A 20,252-nucleotide genomic window follows, 5' to 3' on the forward strand; every position below is an offset into this window, starting at 1 on the left:
GGAGTGAATTTGTTCCACTGTTCAATGTCGAGAGGCAGGCATGAGATTCAAGCTGCTGTGCCTGGCTATCTTCAGGGTGTTTTTTTTCCTGGAGGGATAAAATAATTTATTGATGCAGTGGATTCTGGGGAGGAGGTGCAAGGGTTTGTCCAGTGAGGGGTGAGCTGTGAAACAGAGGGAGATTCTGTTTCTTGTTCTTCTGGTGATGGGGACCACAGAGAGACTGTGCCAGTGAAACCTTTTCCAGTGTTTGAGAGAAGGAAGAAAACACAAGAGTTGACTAGAAGAATCGAGAGTACATTGAAAGTGAAGCAGAGACAGGACTTAGGAGATGGAGGTGAACAAAAATAAAAATCAGTAACTTGGAAATTGACAAATGTGGGATTACAAAGCAATAATTATATTTGTGAAACATGACAGAACAAGAAAATCTGGAAATATTAAACTTTTTTTTGACTTTGTTAAACTTGTAGTAGACTCTAAAGCATATGTCCTCCTTCATGTCATTAATGTTTGGAAAAAGACTTTGGAGAGGCAAAAAGAATGGAGAAAGTTAATTGTAAGTAAAATAAATTTTCCTTAATAGTAATATGTTTATAGTGCATGATTTTCTTTTCATGCTTTAAAGTAATTCTTTTTTCAGTTAGTTTTGAGTGTAATGGAGATACTAATGTAAACAGATACTCCTGTCTTGTCCCCCCTTCTTCTCTCTTTCTCCTTATTCAGTGTTAAGAAATGTAGGCACTGCAGTCTGGTCAAAAGTGTGTGACTAAAAAGTAAAAATTGATGCACTTTTTCACATTCTTGCATAGGGGAATGAATGGATTTAGGCCTGTAGCCTCATCTAGTAACGTGTTTTAAGAGAAAGCAAGTAAATGAAAAAGAACATTGAAAATTATAAAGCTTTTTTCTAGCAAGAAAATGTATGCTTAGTAGCAACTGTGTATCTGGTCCTCATGTCTCCATGGAGACAATCTGATAAAGAGGGATGACCAGGAGATGGTGTTTTCTGAAAGCATTCAAGTGTTTTCCCATCTGAGAGAGCTATAAAGATAAGAAAAAACAGGAGGCACTTAATAGAAGCACATGATGTACCATGTGTCTTATCACAAACAACCTTTCTTTTAGGTTAACCTAAGTCTTTGAGTGTGGCTGTCAGTTTGAGACCCTTGTTCATATTAGGACGGAAAGCTTCAATATTTGAAGATGTATATAGTTTTGTATGTTAATATTAAGTTAATATGTTTTGGGGGGTGTTGGGGGCTTGTTTTGTTTGTTTGAGGGCTTTCAATAAAACAATAAAGTTTTGTAAGATGTGACATAGGCTCAAATTGATATAACAAGAAACAACTATATAAAAGATCACCCTACCAAACAGTGTTTGCATGTAACACAAAAGCTAGAACTAGACACTTAACAAAAAAAGCTGTTACACATAAAAGGTGGGAATAATTTTTTAACACAGTGATACTTTCTGTAATGTCTTTAAATGTCAATGGTCTCATAGATAAATACAAAAAGAAAGAGTAGTAAACTATTAAAAATGTAGAGTGCAAATAGCTATGCTACAGGAGACACACTTGGAAAGAACTGAACATGTGAATTTGATAAAGAAAGAAAGGTTTTCAGGATGGTTATTCAGCAGTATACCTGGGACAAAGGAAACGAGGGGTACTTATATTAATTGCAAGAGGAGCTCCAATAGTGATAGAAGAGGGTAAACAAAAGATAATGGTAGAGTTGTAGAACTAAGGGGCAACTGGCAAAGGAGGAGGATTATACTGGCATGTGTTTGTATTCCACCTAAAACTGCTGTAATGGAACTTAAGAAAATTCTGGGAGAAACAATCAGCTTTCAGCAAGGAATATTAATTACAGTTGGGGATTATAATTTGATTTGCAGCAGTGAAGATGTGTCTGCGGGGAAATATAACAAAGAAAGGTAGATTTTTGAAGAAATTTGTGAAAATATTTGGCACGGAAGATGTGAATTCAGTAATAGGAGTTTGGAGTGAATTACATATTATTCCCCAAGATGCAAAAACTGGGCTAGGCTAGACAAAATTTACATTTCACAGGAACATGTGCATTTAATTGAACGTCTTGATATGCACCAATAACTATTTTAGATCATGTACCAATAATAACTAAAATAAAAACACAGGGTAATGAGACACTGGTGCTTTCTCACTTATCTGTTGAAGAGAGAAAAATTTAAGAAATGGGTAATGGAAATTATTCAGGAGCTATTAGAGAACATAGACGTTTCTTCAAAAAATATATCTAGGGAGTGGGATAAAACTAAAGTGGAGTTTAAGAATGTTAAAGAAAAAAGAAAAAGAGAACAGAATGCTAAACAGAAATTAGGGATTAATTTGATAATATGCATGAGTTTAGAAAGATTACTGTTAAGCAGCTGTTTTTTGATAATAACTCTTAGCACAACGATTCAGGCAACAGAAAGAAAAAAGGGCTGTTGCCAAGCTAAGAGAGCCTATAACTTAGAAGATAAGAAGAGATCCTGTAGAAATGTCAGACATATTTCAGAAATTCTGTGAAAGACTTTATAAAGCAGAGAAATATGGAAATCAAGAAAAGGCACAAATGGAATGTTTATGGAAGAATTACATATGCCAAGGTTAGAGGTAGACGAGTCTCAATTACTAACAGGATAGGAGAAGATGAGATAAAAATGGTGGTGTATAATCAGTGTACAGAAATGTCCTCAGGAATAAATAGATGGTATTCCTGTAGAAGTTTGGAACCTAGGAGAAAAAAAAAACGGTAAAGATCTGGAAGGTTTTGTTTAACAGTATTTTAAGACAAAGAGAAGTGCCAACATCCTGGAAGAAAGCAGTGGCAGCTGTAATACCTAAATAGGGTAAAGCTCCATCAGATCCAGCATCATACAGGGCCATTTCAATACTAAACCTTGATTATAAAGTGTTTAAATCTATAATGGCTAAAAAAATGGCAGACGGGATGCCAAAATTGATAGGTATGGATCAAAGGGGTTTTCGGGAAGTGAGGCAAAATTTGACAACATTAACAAAACATTGATGATGCAGAAGGAAGCAGAATATAAGAAAATGTCACTGCTGTTGGTAGGTCTTGTTGCAGAGAAAGCATTTGCCAGGGTAAGCTGGGTCATTATGAGCAGTGCAGTGAAAGCATTTCATTCCCTGATAAAATTATAAGATTGATTAAGAGGATATATGAGGGATCAGAGGTGAATATTAAAGTCGTGGGTTCCTCTCTGATAATTTCTGTTTGAGGAGAGGAACCAGACAGGGGTGTTGTCTTTCCCCTTTGTTATCTGCAGTATATTTTGAACCATTGGAAAAGAAAATAAGGGACTCAGAAATTCAAGGATATAATTTTTATTGTAGTCTAGAAAAGCTGGCTCTATTTGCAGTTGATATTTTATACCTGATAAAACCAGAAAAGGACATTACAGTAGTTGTGGAACATTTTAAGACAGTTTCATGTCTTTTCAGGATAGAATATTAATGAAAATAAAACAAAGGCAATAGCAGTAAATTGTATACCCACACACAGATTGATTCAGCAATATCCATATTTATGAGGCCGTGATAAAATGCAGTATTTAGGAGGCAGGATTAAAAATGATTCTGGTGTGGCAGCTAAGGATATGTGGAAGAGACTTAAACAAAAGATAATACAAAAACAGAGAAATTGGAAGCTCTGTTATATGGATATAGATAGTAAGATACAATCAGTTAAAATATTTTAGTCCCTTTAATCTTATATAAAGTTAGGCATATTTTTATCAAGCAGAGAAGTTGTCAATAGCAATTAAAGAGCTGAAGGATTTTATCTGGGAGGGGAACATGGCAAGAGTCAAATGGGATAAGTTGAATTTTCCAGTAAAAAAAGGTGGATTGGGATTACCCGATTTGAAGGAGTATTTCAGGGCTGCATAGTTAAGGCTCCTATACATAACACAACCAGAAACCTATAATTCAAAGTGAAAAGTTATGATGATGAAACAGGGGCGTACCTCGGGAAACAAGGAGAGATTTTGGATGCAGACCTTTAAGGAGAATAACAGTAATCATGCAGAATATTATATTCATAAAGTAGTGGAAAGTATTCTAAGAACTAAGCCAGCATGGGAATGGAGAAAGGAGATTCTGCCAATAGGGCTGACTGCAATTAGGCATGCAGACAAGTAGGCAAGAGGGGGCTGGACTTTCTTGTAGAAAACTAGCAAAGGAACCAAGGTATTGGGAGCAAATAACTAGAGAGGGAAAGGTAATAGAATAGGAAGAAACCAAGAATTTATTGGGACTGCAGGTTAGAGACTGCCTTCTCTGTCAAGGATTATTATCAGCGTATAGGCAAAGAGAAAGAAATAGGGGGGTCCTTAATGAAATATCAGTACTTGTAGAGTTTTTAGTAGAGTCTAGAACTGAAGATGATTTTAAAAAAAGAATAATTAGTTGAACATATAAAATATTGCATGAAAACTGTAAGAATCAGTCAGAGCACGTTAAAAAGGCTTGAGAAGAGAGAGAGAGAGATTAGATAAGCAATTCATAAAGAAACAATGGGAGATATATGTATGTTTCCCAAACATGCAACCAAATGTAGAAGATTTAGGATTTTTGCTTGAAAGTATTTACATAGCTATTTTTGTACCCCAAGTAGACTGCATAGATTTTTTCCTCAGGTAGACAGCAAATGTTGGAGGTGGTATGGGGAAGAAAGAGGTAATTGGGAACATATTTTCTGGGTGCGTAATGAGTTGGCAGACTTTAAAGATTCCATGCAGACTATCAGAGATACAGGGTGAGCAGCTTGACTTATCTGGGGACACAATTTTTCTGAGCAGTGATGCATAATCAGAATTTTCTAGACATTATAAGGCCTTGCTGATTCTAATTATGGTGGCTGCGAAAACAGCAGTTCTAGAAAATGGAAATCAAAGTCTAAACCAACTGTACTGTAGAAGTAGTGAACATAGTAACAGAAATAAAACGATTGGATTTGGGGTCTTTAGAAAAGAGTAGGAGCAAACTACATATTAAAAAATGGGAATTGTGGGGACAATACATACAGGGAGGAATGAGGTTTAAATGAAGGCAGGATTTGAATTGAGCTGTGTAATGTCTGACTGACAGTGGGTAAATTATAAGTGATATATAATGTTTGCAACTAAAATTTTGTCAGTACGGTTTGTGATGTATAATGCTTGCAGCTAAGATTATGTTAATATGGTTTGTTTTCATTTATATAAATGTTGATTGCCTATGTTGTAAGTGATAATTTAATCATCTTCTTTCAGCTGTTCCCATTAGGGGTCGCCACAGCAGATCATCTGTTTCCATTTCTTCCTGTCCTCTGCATCTTGCTCTGTTACACCAACCACCTGCATGTCCTCTCTCACCACATCCATAAACCTTATCTTAGGCCTTCCTCTTTTCCTGTTACCTGGTAGCTTCATCCTTAGCATCTTTTTCCCAATATACTCAGCACCCCTCCTCAGCACATGTCCAAACCAATGTAATCGTGCCTCTCTGGCTTTGTCTCCAAACCTTCCAACCTGGGCTGTGACCCTCTAATATACTTATTCCTAATCCTGTCCACCCTCGTCACACCCATTGCAAATTTTAACATCTTTAATTCTGCCACATCCAGCTCAAACTCCTGCCTTTTTGTCAATGCCACTGTCTCCAACCCATATAACATAGCTGGTCTCACTACCCTCTTGTAGACCTTCCCTTTCACTCTTACAGGTACTCATCTGTCACAAATCAGTCCTGACACTCTTCTCCACCCACTCCATCCTGCCTGTACTCTCTTCACCTCTCTTCCACACTCACCGTTACTCTGAACTATTGACCCCAAGTATTTAAACTCATCCACCTTCACCACCTCTACTCCTTGCATCCTCACCATTCCTCTATCCTCTCTCTCATTCACACACATATATTCTGTCTTAGTCCTGCTGACCTTCATTCCTCTTCTCTCTAGAGCATATCTCCATCTCTCCAGCATCTCCTCCACCTGTTCCCTACTCTCACTACAGATCACAATATCATCTGCAAACATCATAGTCCACGGGGACTCCTGTCTGATCTCGTCTGTCAACCTGTCCATCACCATTGCAAATAAGAAAGGGCTCAGAGCTGATCCTTGATGTAACCCCACCTCCACCTTAAATGCATCCGTCGCTCCCACTACAGACCTCACCACTGTCATACTACCCTCGTACATATCCTGTACCACTCTTACATACTTTTCTGACACTCCCGACTTCCTCATACAATACCGTAACTCCTCTCTAGGCACCCTGTCATATGCTTTCTCTAAGTCTACAAAAACACAATACAACTCCTTCCAACATTCCCTGTACTTCTCCATCAACACTCTCAGAGCAAAGATTGCATCTGTAGTGCTCTTTCTTGGCATGAAACCATACTGCTGATCACTAATCATCACGTCCCTTCTTAACCTTGCTTCCACTACTCTTTCCCATAACTTCATGCTGTGACTGATCAATTTAATCCCTCAGTAGTTACTACAGCTCTGCACATCACCCTTATTCTTAAAAATCGGTACCAAAACACTTTTTCTCCATTACTCATGCATCTTCTCACTTTCCAAGATTTCATTAAACAATCTGGTTAAAAACTCCACTGCCATTTCACCTAAACACCTCCATGCTTCCACAGGTATGTCATCTGGGCCAACAGCCTTTCCATTCTTCATAGCTATCCTTACTTCCTCCTTGCTAATCCATTGTACTTCATGATTCACTATCCCTACATCATCCAACCTTCTCTCCCTCTCATTCTCTTCATTCATCAACCCCTCAAAGTACTCTTTCCATCTCATAAACACACTCTCCTTGCTTGTGAGTATGTTTCCCTCATTATCCTTTATCACCTTTACCTGCTGCACATCTTTCCTAGTTCGGTCCCTCTGTCTAGCCAATCGGTACAGGTTCTTTTCTCCCTCCTTAGTGTCCAACCTTTCATACAACTCTTCATATACCTTATCCTTAGCCTTCGCCACCTCTCTCTTTGCCATGCACCTCATCTCCTTATACTCCTGTCTACTTTCTTCATCTCTCTGACAGTCCCACTTCTTCTTTGCCAACCTCTTTCTCTGTATACTCTCCTATACTTCCTCATTCCACCACGTCTCCTTGTCGTCCTTCCTCTGTCCAGATGTGATACCAGTCACCTTTCTAGCCGTCTCCCTTACTAGCTCTGCTGTAGTTACCCAGCTATTTGCTAACTCTTCACTGCCACCCAGTGCCTGCCTTAACTCATCCCTGAACTCCACCTCACAATTACCCTTTTTCAATTTCCACCACTTGATCCTTGGTGCTGCCCTCACACTCCTCCTCCTCATCTTGATAACCAAAGTCATCCTACAAACCACTATCCTATGCTGCCTAACTACACTTTCTCCAGTCACCACTTTACAGTCTCCAATCTCCTTCAAACTGGCCCTCCTACATAAGATATAATCCACCTGTGTGCATCTTCCTCCACTCTTGTATGTCACCCTATGCTCCTCCCTCTTGTTAAAATACGTATTCACCACAACCATGTCCATCCTTTTCGCAAAATCCACTACCATCTGACCTTCTGCATTCCTTTGTTTAACATCATACCTACCCATCACTTCCTCATCCCCTCTGTTCCCTTCTTTAATAAATATGTGTATTGTTTAAAAAATCTATAATTCTGCATAAACAAATCAAAGACTAGTAAGAACAGACATTTAAAAGAGATATTCTTATTGCAGTAGATATGACATTCCTGTATCCCTTCTACTTTATTAGACAGATGCCATCTCACAGCAGAAGGAAAGTTATATTGCTAAACAAAAAGAAAAAATAGGCCACATGATGATGAAGCCAAGTTTTTATACTGCTACAAGGGCCTCTTTCTCAAAGATCTGATGTTATGGTGAGTAGCTCCTATACCTATGCTTTTCTTTCCATTTCCACATTTCTTTGTCTTTTGTCCATTCTGATTTTTTTTCTGTACCTGTTCAGAACTGATAGAGTAGAGTAAGGCACTGTATTCATATTTCCTGTCAACAGTGTGAGATGATGATACCATCTTTGTCCTGATTTTTTTTTCTGAAGGAGATAAAAACAAAATACTTATAGCTTATACAGTGCATGGTCAGTGAGTATGAAATGTACATAAATTCCATTTTCTTGCAAAATATTTGCAAAATTCATAGAAAGTAAGAAATTATTGCATTGTGCTCTTAGCAAATATAGTCCATTTTTAGACTTGCAAATTGTATTGCGTTTTTGTATGCCTGATATGCTGAAGTACAAACAGATCTATTTTGTCATTTTGCAGCTACATTTGTATGATATTGAAAGAAGTTGTAAGACTACAATCTTGAGTTACTGCTCTTATGTTCAGTGGGTACCCAGCAGCGATGTAGTTGTGGCACAGAACAGAGGTAACCTTTGTGTTTGGTATAGCATTGATGCACCAGAGAAAGTCACCATGTTCCCACTTAAGGTAAGAAACCATGCAGTAGTCATTTGTATTAACAGTGTAAACTAAAAGACTTTTACTTTCTCTACATAGCCTATGCTGCCTCTTTGTATTTTCTGTGTTTGTATTTTTGCGTTTTGTACTTCTGTTGGATTATGATAGAAAAAGGTTATTCGAAAAAGTGGATGTGTATTAGTTTGCAGGGCCATTCACCAAATAAAATACATTTTTTGAAATGTGTTGATAGTGGGCAGCACAGTGCCACAGTGGGTAGCATTGTTACCTCATCAAAAGAGGATGTCTAATTCTTGGCTGAGGTGCCTTCTGTTTGGCGTTTATGTCATTCCCTTATTCACATGGGTTTTCTCTGGGTACTTTGGTTTCCTTCCACATTCCAAAGACATTCTGTAGGTAGATTGGTGATTTCTAAATTGTATATATAGGGATGTGCATGTGTCATATGGAGGAGTGGCCTGGCAGTAAACTTTATTTTGCCCTGGCTGGTATAGTAAACTGTAGATTGCAGTGGCTGGCTCCAACTAGAGAGTGTGGATGGAATGGATGGATGGATGTTGAGAGGTTTGTTGCTTGTCACAAGCCATATGGTCAGTGCTCATGACATTATCACCAGTGCTAGACTTCAGGAAGAGCAAAAAGGTTAATGTTGCCTTTTCATCACTTTCCCTCTGTCTTCTCAGAATTGGTGAAATGTTGCTGACATATATCTATGTCTGTATCTCACTATTTCTACTTATCTGTTGATATATATATATATATATATATATATATATATATATATATATATATATATAGTACATGGGTGTAGGGGCATATGTGAAAACTTTTGTGTGTGTGTTAGCTTGCTATGTAATGCATTATATTACTTTAGGAAAGGTTCATGCAAGAAAATGACACTACTACAGACTTCATTCTTACACTATATCAGGTCTTGCGATATATTTTCTAGGGGTATTGTCAAGATGCATCCCACCAATGTCACGTATAGAAAATGTATATGTACTATGCAATGAACATCAATTTGTACCATTTTCACTTATTTTTCCGCATTGATGACTGATGGTTGTTAGTGGCAGTTAAGTTTAAAACAGGTTCATATTTTGCTGAGCAATGTAAATACTTTATTAATATTTTTCAGTACACCTACTATGCAGTGCATGGTGATCTTGTTATTCTGACATTAATTGCTGTTACAATCATTTTGTAATTACATGTTTGTACAACATTTTAAAAGGAAACTGTAATAGGGAACTACCCTATAGAGAAACTAGGAAATTAATTGTAGTATAAATATAAAAGAAGTGAGGTACCACAGGATCAATTAAAAGGTACTAATTTAATAGCCAATGTAACAGACTAATGAAAATAATTGCTTGATTGAGGTTGAATGATGGACCGACTGAAATTGTTTGACAGTTAATCATAATTGATTGACAGAAAAATCATAATTTTTTAACACCTTTCTTGAATTATCACTTAAGACATAGGCAAACATACATTTATATAAATGAAAGCAAACCTTATTAACATGTTCCCAGTTACAAACATTATGTCACATATATTATTTTGTATAAATATCATCAATTCAGCAATATATAAATTGATCAGTTCCTGCTTTCCCTTAAACCTCCCTTCTTCTTCAAAACATTATTCTTCATGTATTGTTCCCACAGTTTTCATTTTTTGTATGTAATTTGCTCATACCCTTTTCTAAAGATCCCACTTCCAGTCCTTTTATCTTTGTTAAAATGTGAAGTGCTTCAGATGCACTTGGATTAGACTTTGATTTCCAATTATAGTTATTGCTTTTTTGCAGCCACTATGATTACACCTAAAAAGGCCTTACTATTTCTAGACAATTCAGATCCTATATCCCAACTAAAAAAAATATATATATATCTGTAGTTGCATAGTTACCCTCCTTTGCTCACCCAGTTTTTTCTGTCAGAGTAGTTTTTTAAAGTCTGCCAGTTAATTACACTCCCAAAACGTGTTTCCAGTTAATCTTTCTTCCTCATCACACCTCCAACATTGCCGTCTACCTGAGAAAAAATTCTTTGGAGTCTGCTTAGGGTATAAAATACCTTTGCAAACACTTCCAGACATTGTTAAATAATTTGGAGCCATACATATGTCCTTCTATTGTTTCCTTGTGAATTAGTTATCCAGTCTCTCTCTCACTGTTTGTGATTGATTTCTATAGTTATTGTGTAGTATTTTATATACCATACTAATTATTCCATTTTTAACAACAGCTTCTGTTCTAGATTAAACTAAAAACTCTACCAGAGCAGGTATTTTACTTGGGATTCCCCTATCCCTTTCTCTTTGCCTATACTCTGATATCAAACCCTGCTGTGGTAGGCAGTCTCTACCTGCAGTTCACATTTCTTCTTGGCCTCTTTGCCTTCCATTACCTTTCCCTCTGTAGTTATTTTCTCCAAATACCTTGGCTCCTTTGCCAGTTTTCTCCAGTAATTTCTATCCCCTCTTGACTATTCCCTGAATTTCTAAATGTAGTCAACCCTATCAGCAAGATCTCCTTTCTCCATTCTTGGGTTAGTTCTTAGAACACTTACTGATACGTTATGACTATAATATTCTGCATAACTGTTGTTATTCTCCTTAAGGATCTGCATTCAAAATCCCACTCACCCTTATTTCTTGAATTTTCCCCACCTCATCTTCATCCCTTTTCACTTTGAATGATAACTTCCTGCTTGTGTTATGTATATGAGCTATAACTGCGTAGCTCTACCGCATTGTTCCATTGGAAGGATCATCTTATCCTACTTGACCCTTTTCATCTTCCTCTGCCAGATAAAATCTTTCAAGTCTTTATTAATTACTGTCTACAACTTCTCCTCTGGTTGATAAAATATGCCTGATTTGTATATAAAACTATAGGGACTAAAAACATTTTCACTGTTTGTGTCTTGCTAACCAAGAACTTCTAGTTTCTCATTTTTTGTATGAACTTTTGTTTAGTCTCTTCCCACATATCCTTAGGTGCCATAACAGAATTCTTTTTAGTCAGTACTCCTAAGTACATATCTATGTGTGTGTGTGTGTATATATATATATATATATATATATATATATATATATAGATATTGATATTGCTGGAAGAATTCATATGTGAGTACGTAGCTTACTGCTATAGCCTTTGTTTTATCTTCATTAATTTTATATCATGAAAAGACTTGAAACTGTATCTTAATTAATTTTATATCCTGAAAAGACTTGAAACTGTCTCAAAATGTCATAAAACACTGAGATGTCATTTTCTGGGTTTATCAGGTACAAAATAATGCCATCAGCAAGTAAAGCCAAACTTTCTTTGTTACCATACCAGTTATATCCATGAATTTCTAAGTCTCTTTTTTTCTTTGCCAATGACTCTAAATATAATGCAAATAACAAAGAGGAACAAGGACACCCCTATCTGTTTTCTTTGTTCAGACCCAACTTTTCAGAGAGGCCCCCTCCCACTTTAATTTTTGCCTCCAATCCCTCATACACCCTCCTAATTCACCTTATTAATGTATCAAGGAATTTAAATACTTCCTTTGCCCTACTCATAAAATCCCAGCTTACTCTGTTAAATGCTTTCTCTGCATCAAGACCCATCCTTTGCCCTACTCATAAAATCCCAGCTTACTCTGTTAAATGCTTTCTCTGCATCAAGACCCATCAAGAATACTGGTATTTTCTTACATTCTGCTTCCCTCTGGTCCATTAGTGTTCTGTTAATGTTGTCAGATGTTTGTCTCCTCTCCTCAAAACCACATTGATCCATATCTATCAATTTTGGCAACATCTTTGCTATTCTTTCAGCTGTTATAGACATAAGCACTTTATAATCATGGTTTAAGATTAAAACGGGCCTATATGAAGCTGAGTCTAATTGGTCCTTAGTATCTTTAGGTATTCTACAACTTATTTCCAAGATGTTGATGCTTCCCCTCCTTTTAAAATTCTGTTAAACAAAACATTCAAGATTTTTATCTCTTTCTTCCAGCCTAGCTTCCACACTTCCACAGGAGTACCATCTCTTTATTTATATATTGCTTTTGTTTACTGAGAATGTCTGACTGGGCATGAGTCCCATTTTCAAAGGAGGCCTGGAGAGAAATATTCCATTTTACAGAATGACTAGAAGGCAGTTATACGGGATTTGCATAATAAATGTGCGTACATTCATAGACTAGTAATGCTATGAAAGTTAATTGCTAACCTGGCACACAGCAAACAACCTCTAAGGAGCTCCCCCTACAAGATTGAGCTAATGCATGTGTTTAAAGCAAGGAAAAAGTTACTGTAACCTAGCTGTGCTATTTTTTTCAAGTCTGACCTCCTTGTGTGCATTCCAGCAGCCTTCCGCAGACCGGTTTACCCCCCCTTCTAATTTATCCCCAACCCAGAATTTACTATACCCTTCAATGGATTTGGTCATTCCCCTGCTAATTATTACTGTTCTCCACTAGGTGGCAGTCTCTGCCTATACAACCCCTCTCTCTCTCTCTCTACTGGTTTCTAGTATCACTCTAAGAGCTAGCAGAACTTCATCTTCACTAAATTATTTGTTCCTACTGGTTTCTAGTATCTCACTAAGAGCTAGCTGACATTAAATTATACACATTCTTTTCTCTACAATACCCTCCTGAAATGTTAGCCTACTCTACCTTGCCTGGCACCTGCAGTTAAAATCATTCTACTATAGCTAGCAAACTTCACTTAGCTGATACTTTTTCTGCTGCACTCATCTCTTTCTTTCCTGACCCTCCCCTTATGGTGTCATTCATCATTACCTGTCCCTCACTCATTACAGCCACTCCCTATGCTGACACCACCATCTTGCCTGTCTCTCACTCACTATAGCCACTCCTATCTTCTACTCCCATAAACCAATTAGACATATCCTCTAGTTACCCCCTCCCCCCACTAGGCTCCTCCAAGAAGTTACTTCTACCTCCCTTCGGCTGTGGCACCATTTTCTGAATCCCTCAACCAAGTGTGCACAGCTTTTCCACCTTGGTCCTGCGGTCCGGCCTGCCCAGCCTGCACACTGGTAGGTCTATTTAATAGTGTTGTACTAAGCCGTATAGTTTCTAGTTGTGTTTCTTAATCATGCTAAGTTAACATTTAACTTGCTTTTTTGCTTGCAACTCTAATTATTATTGCCCGAATATCACTTTTTTGTCTGAATACATGCTCAACTGCTTCTGTATGTGTCTGCCTAAAGCCACATAGAGTATTTTGGTCCTCCCTACAGTGTTACTCTGTGCTTTAGCCCCACTCACCTTAGTCAGTGGCTTAAGCATCTAATTTACTTTGTGTTGTAATCTAGCCCCTTCTGCAGCACATAGAACTAGCTTAGTGCCCCTGAACACTGCTTTCCTCGCTCAGCTAGGCTATCGCTTTAATGATTAACCTGGCACAAAGGTTCATAATGGAGTAAATCCCCATTTGTGGCTGTGCTACTATTCTTCATTTGATGTGCGCAGTTAAGCCACCTCGTGGCCTTCATAGCGTTATCAACGTGCATTGCACCTAAGGAGAGCTTGTACTTAGATCACTTTATTTTAGAGGCTTTCACGGCTTCATTTTTTAAGGAGTGCACTTTAAACACGCTCTTACAAATTGCCTGCCCCTTTAAATGAGATTCCCGCACTTCTGTCTGACCCAGCTATTACTTTACATTCTAGTGCTGAATACCTGCAATAGCTACAAATAGTACTACATCCCTTACAAGCATACCTGCTATTTTTCCCTTTGGCATGTGCACAAGGCCACCTTGTGGCCTCACAGCAATACTATTACCTAGTTCTGTATAAACAAAGCTTGCTCATTAGAAGCGCTCCTGAGAACAACTGATTTTTGTCTGAATCATACCATGCTTTCCCTGTGACTCAGCTGAGCTCCTGATCTCACCAGGATGTAGAACACTAATTATTCAGCACAGCTGTTACTCTCGCTGTGAGCCCGATGCCTAAACAAAAGTTTGAGGCTTAAGGACTTGCGTTTTATGCGAGTAAAGCTCTAAAACGCCCCAAGGCATTCTAAAGCTCCTCGCATAGTGACTGTTATTATCACCTCCATTAAGCTGCTTTCCTGGTGCTATCTGATAAATCTTCTTGCATTTTGGGGCTCCAGTAACCTACATAAAGCTCCCAGCCAGCTAAAAGTGCACCTTGGAATGCTTATTTTTATTGAAACACAGTGAATTCATGTTCTACAATTACTGATGATTTATTCTGTGTTAAGTGCTCATTGAGGACAATGTGACTTTTCTGTTGGTACCGGTGCTGTTTCTGCACATTTATTTCTATATTGTTGTTGCACTATTTCTATGACATCCCTGCATTGCTTACTTTGTATAGTTTTGTGCGTTTCACTGCACTAGAACACTTTTGTAGTCTGCATTGCTTATTTTGTATAGTTTTGTGCTTCTCACTGCACTAGAACACTTTTGCAGTCTGTATGGGACCATTATCTCCCTGCCTTTGACTATAATAAGCATTCTGCAGTGTTAATACCTCTCCTCACTAATTGTGTTAAAATCCCCTATGTGTATACTTAGATGTTAATGTTTGATGATTTGCGTAATGAAATAGTAGAGAAACTGTTTTAATTGAAACTCGCACTTTCTAATACTACTGCTTCTAGCCTTACTTTTTCATGCCCTCCTTCACCTATGTCTTTACTCTCTTCTAACAATCTCCTTTCCACTACACACTAAAGCCTCTTTTTTTCTCCTGTTTTCTAACCAAGTCTCTAACCACTACACTCTGCTGCACCTTCCCTTCTGCTTTTCTACTCTTCTCTCATTCTCTGCTCCTCTCCTGCTGTCTTAACTAATGTCTGTATTGTCTCTCTTTCTCCCACAGTACTTTCAACCCTGGGCCCTCCCACCCTGCATATAATTGAAAGGGTTTTTTTTTCCGATTAATTCCTGAGGGCATCTGAATCCAAGTTGCTAACCTGGCACACTAAACAACCTCTAAAGAGTTCCCCCTACAAGAGTGAGCTAATGTATGTGTTTAAAGCAAGGAAATAGTTACTGTAACCTAGCTGTGCTATTTTTTTAAGTCTGACCTCCTTGTGTGCACTCCAGCAGCCTTCCGCAGACCAGTTTACCCCCCCCCTTCTAATTTATCTCTAACCCAGAACTTACTACACCCTTCAATGGATTTGGTCATTCCCCTGCTAATTATTACTGTTCTCCACTAGGTGGCAGTCTCTGCCTATACAACCCCTAGCCTCTTAACTCTCTCCCTACTGGTATCTAGTATCACTCTAAGAGCTAGCAGAACTTCATCTTCACTAAATTATTTGTTCCTACTGGTTTCTAGTATCTCACTAAGAGCTAGCTGACATTAAATTATACACATTCTTTTTTCTATAATACCCTCCTGAAATGTCAACCTACTCTACCTTGCCTGGCACCTGCAGTTAAATCATTCTACTATAGCTAGCAAACTACACTTAGCTGATACTTTTTCTGCTGCACTCACCTTAGCTCTTCCCGCTCCATGCGCCGTGTAGGCCCACTCCGCTCCCCTACCCTGCCCCCAATGCTCTCAGCTTTATTCTCCCACTACCACACCCCCACAGCTCAATTAGCAAATACATTTGCATTGCTCATTACCTCTCCCACATAAATCCCTCCCTCATACACTCCTACACTCTCCCACATAAATCCCTCCCTCATACACTCTTACACTCTCTTTTACAGTCAATATTTCTCACTCGTCATTATCCTTACCTCCCCATCTCTTCTCTAACATGTTCTCTTTAAGTCACCACCACTCCCATGCACCCCACCTCCTTCTTCTCTTCTTAATTCCCTTTCACCAAGCTACCTCATATTCCTCCCAGAAATGCCTTATACTTCCAACAAAAACTACCTCCACACAAACTCTCCCCTACCCTCATTCTGCATTTCATTTCCACTCTATCTCACCTTCCCTCATTCAAACAAATCCTCTGCTACTATTCCATCCTAAAATCTGTTCCTCTAAAGTCAAGATAATGCGTCCTACTCTAATTTATAACCTTCCCAAACTTACACCTTACAAACCTAAATGCCAAAAGGATGTCTCCCTCTTCCTACTAATGCTAGCAGGTGATATCCACCCTAATCCTGGCCCTATTACATGTAACAACTCCAATAATCCCACAACCCTTTCCACCCCACATAATACCCTAAGGATCTTTACAATTAACGCTCAAAGTCTTAGTAATAAATCTCACCTATTTCACTCCTGGCTAAGCCATAACCAACCTGATATCCTAGCTGTATCTGAAACCTGGCTCAAACCTTCCATCTCTGATTCAGAAATCCTGCCCCAATGTTTTCACATTCTCAGAAATGACAGAATTAATAAAAAAAGGTGGTGGCTCTGCCCTAGTATATTCCAGTCTTCCCAACTTAATACCGCCCCAAATTCCAATCCCACAATTCCAGAACACTGAACTAACTGCTGGACTACTAAAATTAAACAGGCACAAAAATATCTGCTTAATTGCCCTCTACATGTCCCCTGGAAATAATATATCAATAGTAGAAGAAATTCTCCTATGGGCTTCCACAAAAATCAACTACAAAACTTACATCTTAGGAGATGTAAATATTGATTGGAACGAACTCAACTGCCCCTTTCGCTCCCTGTCCATCAATCTCTATAATTTCACTCAGACTATCCTCATTATCACCCAGCCTAAAAAAATAATCGCCCAGGATCCACCTTAGGCTGGATTCTTGTCTCTAACCCTAACAGAATAACCAGCTGTGGCACTGTTCCTGATACCATTAGTGACCATCTCCCTTCCTTTATCCATCACTCTACTACCGCTTCCCCCTACCAGCATCAATTTATCCAAACTCGCAACCTTAGCAACTTCAGCCTCATTACCTTCTCTAATTTATTCAAACAAATGAGCTGGTACATGTTAAACTCCCTACCCCTTGATAAAGCTATAGACCATTTCAACACTGTCTTCCTTGATACTTTAAACTCCGTAGCTCCCCCAAGAAATAAAAGGATCAAATATAATTCAGCTCCTTGGCTTACCAAAGAGACCAAATAAATTATGCACCAAAGGGACAAACTATAGAAACTTCACCAAAAAATAACTTGCCCAACACATTACTTCAGTACAAACAGCTCCGCAACCTGCTACACTAAGCTCCAGTCTAACAACCATAATAATCCTAAACAATTCTGGAAGTCTATAAACTCACTTCTCCATCCAGGCTCAAAAACTAATCCCTGCCGCAACCCTAGCAAAACTGACCTTGAACTAGGCTCTGAATTTAATTCTTTCTTCATTGAAACCATTTCTGCCCTCACTAAATCCTTTCCTAACAATAACCCAACCAATCCTCTCACCCTCCCCAGCCAATCCCACCAAACAACCATCCTCTTCTATTTGAGCTCAAACCTGCCTCTACAACTCTCATAAAAAAACTCCTATCCAAACTCAAATCATTCTCTAATGCACCCAGCATCCCCTCATCCTATCTAAAACTTGTAGACGGGATCCCTCTCCCAATCAGTATCATTTTAAACAGATCAATAAAAGAATCGTACGTCCCCAAACTCTGGCGCTCAGCCTTCATCCTCCCTCTCCACAAGGGAGGAAAAACTACATGCATCTCAAACTTCCGCCCTATTGCCTTACTCTCCCCTATCTCTAAAATCCTTGAAAAGTGCATCCACCTCCAACTTATGCCATTCCTCATCCAAAATAACCTCCTCACACCCACAAGCATGCTTTCCAACCTGGCCACATCGCCAACACAGCCCTAATCTCTTTCTTAGATATCGTTAATAAAGCCAGAGACTCAGGACAGCTAGTATCTACTGTTCCACTCGATCTGTCCAAGGCATTTGACACTATCTCCCACAACCATCTTCTTTACCATCTCTCTAACCTTCACATCTCACCAAAAACACTTTCCTGGTTCTCCAGCTACCTATCAGAAAGATCTCAGGCTGTCAAATGGAAAAACACAATCTCTTCCTTCTTACCCACCCCCGCTGGTGTTCCACAGGGATCCATCATCTGTCCTATGCTATTTAACATCTTCATCAATAACTTCCACACTGCTATTCCCAACACCAAAATCATTCAATATGCAGATGACTCTACCCTAATCTGCTCTGCCTCAAACGTCCCTGAACTGCTGTCTAAAACCCAAGCTGCCTTCTCCAAAACTGAAAACTGGATGCACCAAAACCACCTTTCTCTTAATGCTAGCAAATCCAAAATTCTTCTATTCTCACCCTCTAAGAACTACTCCTTCAACAAAAGTGACTTCAAAATCCTCAGCCAAATAAACACACCTATAGAAGTCATCCATTCTGCTAAACTTCTCAACATAATTGTTGATGAACAACTAAAGTTAAATATACATGTACAACAAAACATAAAAAAACACCAAAAGCTAGGTTTGTTGTAAAGGAACAACCACGTTCTCTCTAACACAACAAGGCATATCTGGCCTCTACTTTTCTCCTTCCTTCCTTACTATATAGTGCAACTCTCCTAACCAACATGTCTTCCTCTACCACATCTAAACTAGAAAGCTGCTATAATAACATCACTAAATTTGCCTCCAAAGCCAAAAACTCCACTCATCACTGCCTCCCTCTACAATCCCTGAACTGGCTAGAACTACCAAACCACTTAGAATTACCTACAGCTCTCCATAGCACACTCACTCATATTTTATCCTACTAAATGCCCCGCTCTAACTAATATCCTTCCACCTTATATTCCCAACAGAGTCCTTAGATCTGAACATCAGAACTTAATTTCTATCCACAAACCTAAACATCCTGCCGGCCAGCTGCTCTTCTCCTATGCCCTTGGCAGCAAATGGAACTCCCTCCCTTCCCCACTAAGAACCACCCCAAACACTGAAAATTTCAAGGCCCTACTTTTCAAGCACATGTCTACTAAACAGAAATGCCCCTGCCTCCTTCCTATTTAATCTGGGACCACTTCTAGTATAAGAGTCTCCTCATTCTGATACATTTACCCTATCCCTCCTCCTATAGACATTTTCCTACAACTATATCTATCTCTCCCTGCAATCTCCTGCAGCTTTATCCCTCTACTTAACTACTTCTACCCCTAGAGCTAGATTTGCTCACCAAAACTGGTAAATACTACCTAATTCTTCTACTCCTACAGTTAGACTTGCTCAACAAAACTTGTAAATACTATACAATCCTTTTACTGCCATAACTATACCTGCTCAACAAAACATGTAAATATTGTAAATATTGAGCACTAATTTCTATCTCTGATACTTTCACTCAAAGCGCTACCACTATTTCTCCTTCCTTCAACCTTAACTATCTTTTAGGAATCTCTAAGAAATACTGCTATACTATGCAAATGTAATAACCATAACTTAATGTAAAAAAAAACATTTTATTCAATTTCAGTATGAATTGTACTCTCATACTGTCCTGTATTCCTTGAAATCGTATTCTGCAAACTGTTTAATGCTTTCTAAATTCTTGATTGTGTTGAAATCCTGTATGTAATATTTTTTATGCATTTTTGGAGCTTTTCTCCCCGGGCCTCCACTGAAAATGGGCCATGTTGACCCAGTGGACTTCCCCGGTAATCAAACTGGAATAAATAAATAAATAAAATAATAAATATACATACATAGAATAGTAAAATATACATACATAGAATCGTAAATTAACATAC

General features: G+C 38.4%; 1 protein-coding gene across 2 annotated transcripts in view; it reads left to right on the plus strand.

The window, feature by feature from the left end:
• Positions 1 to 20,252, plus strand: part of IFT172 (intraflagellar transport 172) — a 3,348,311-nt gene that overhangs the window by 1,124,856 nt on the left and 2,203,203 nt on the right. For both annotated transcript variants that reach the window (XM_044075467.1, XM_044075468.1), the window contains exon 16: positions 8,355 to 8,522. In XM_044075467.1, the coding sequence (XP_043931402.1) occupies positions 8,355 to 8,522 (168 nt within the window). The remainder of the gene's footprint in view (positions 1 to 8,354; positions 8,523 to 20,252) is intronic.

Source organism: Protopterus annectens, chromosome 6.part1, assembly GCF_019279795.1.
Source record: "Protopterus annectens isolate FY-2018-M chromosome 6.part1, PAN1.0, whole genome shotgun sequence".
Lineage (NCBI taxonomy): Eukaryota > Metazoa > Chordata > Ceratodontiformes > Protopteridae > Protopterus > Protopterus annectens.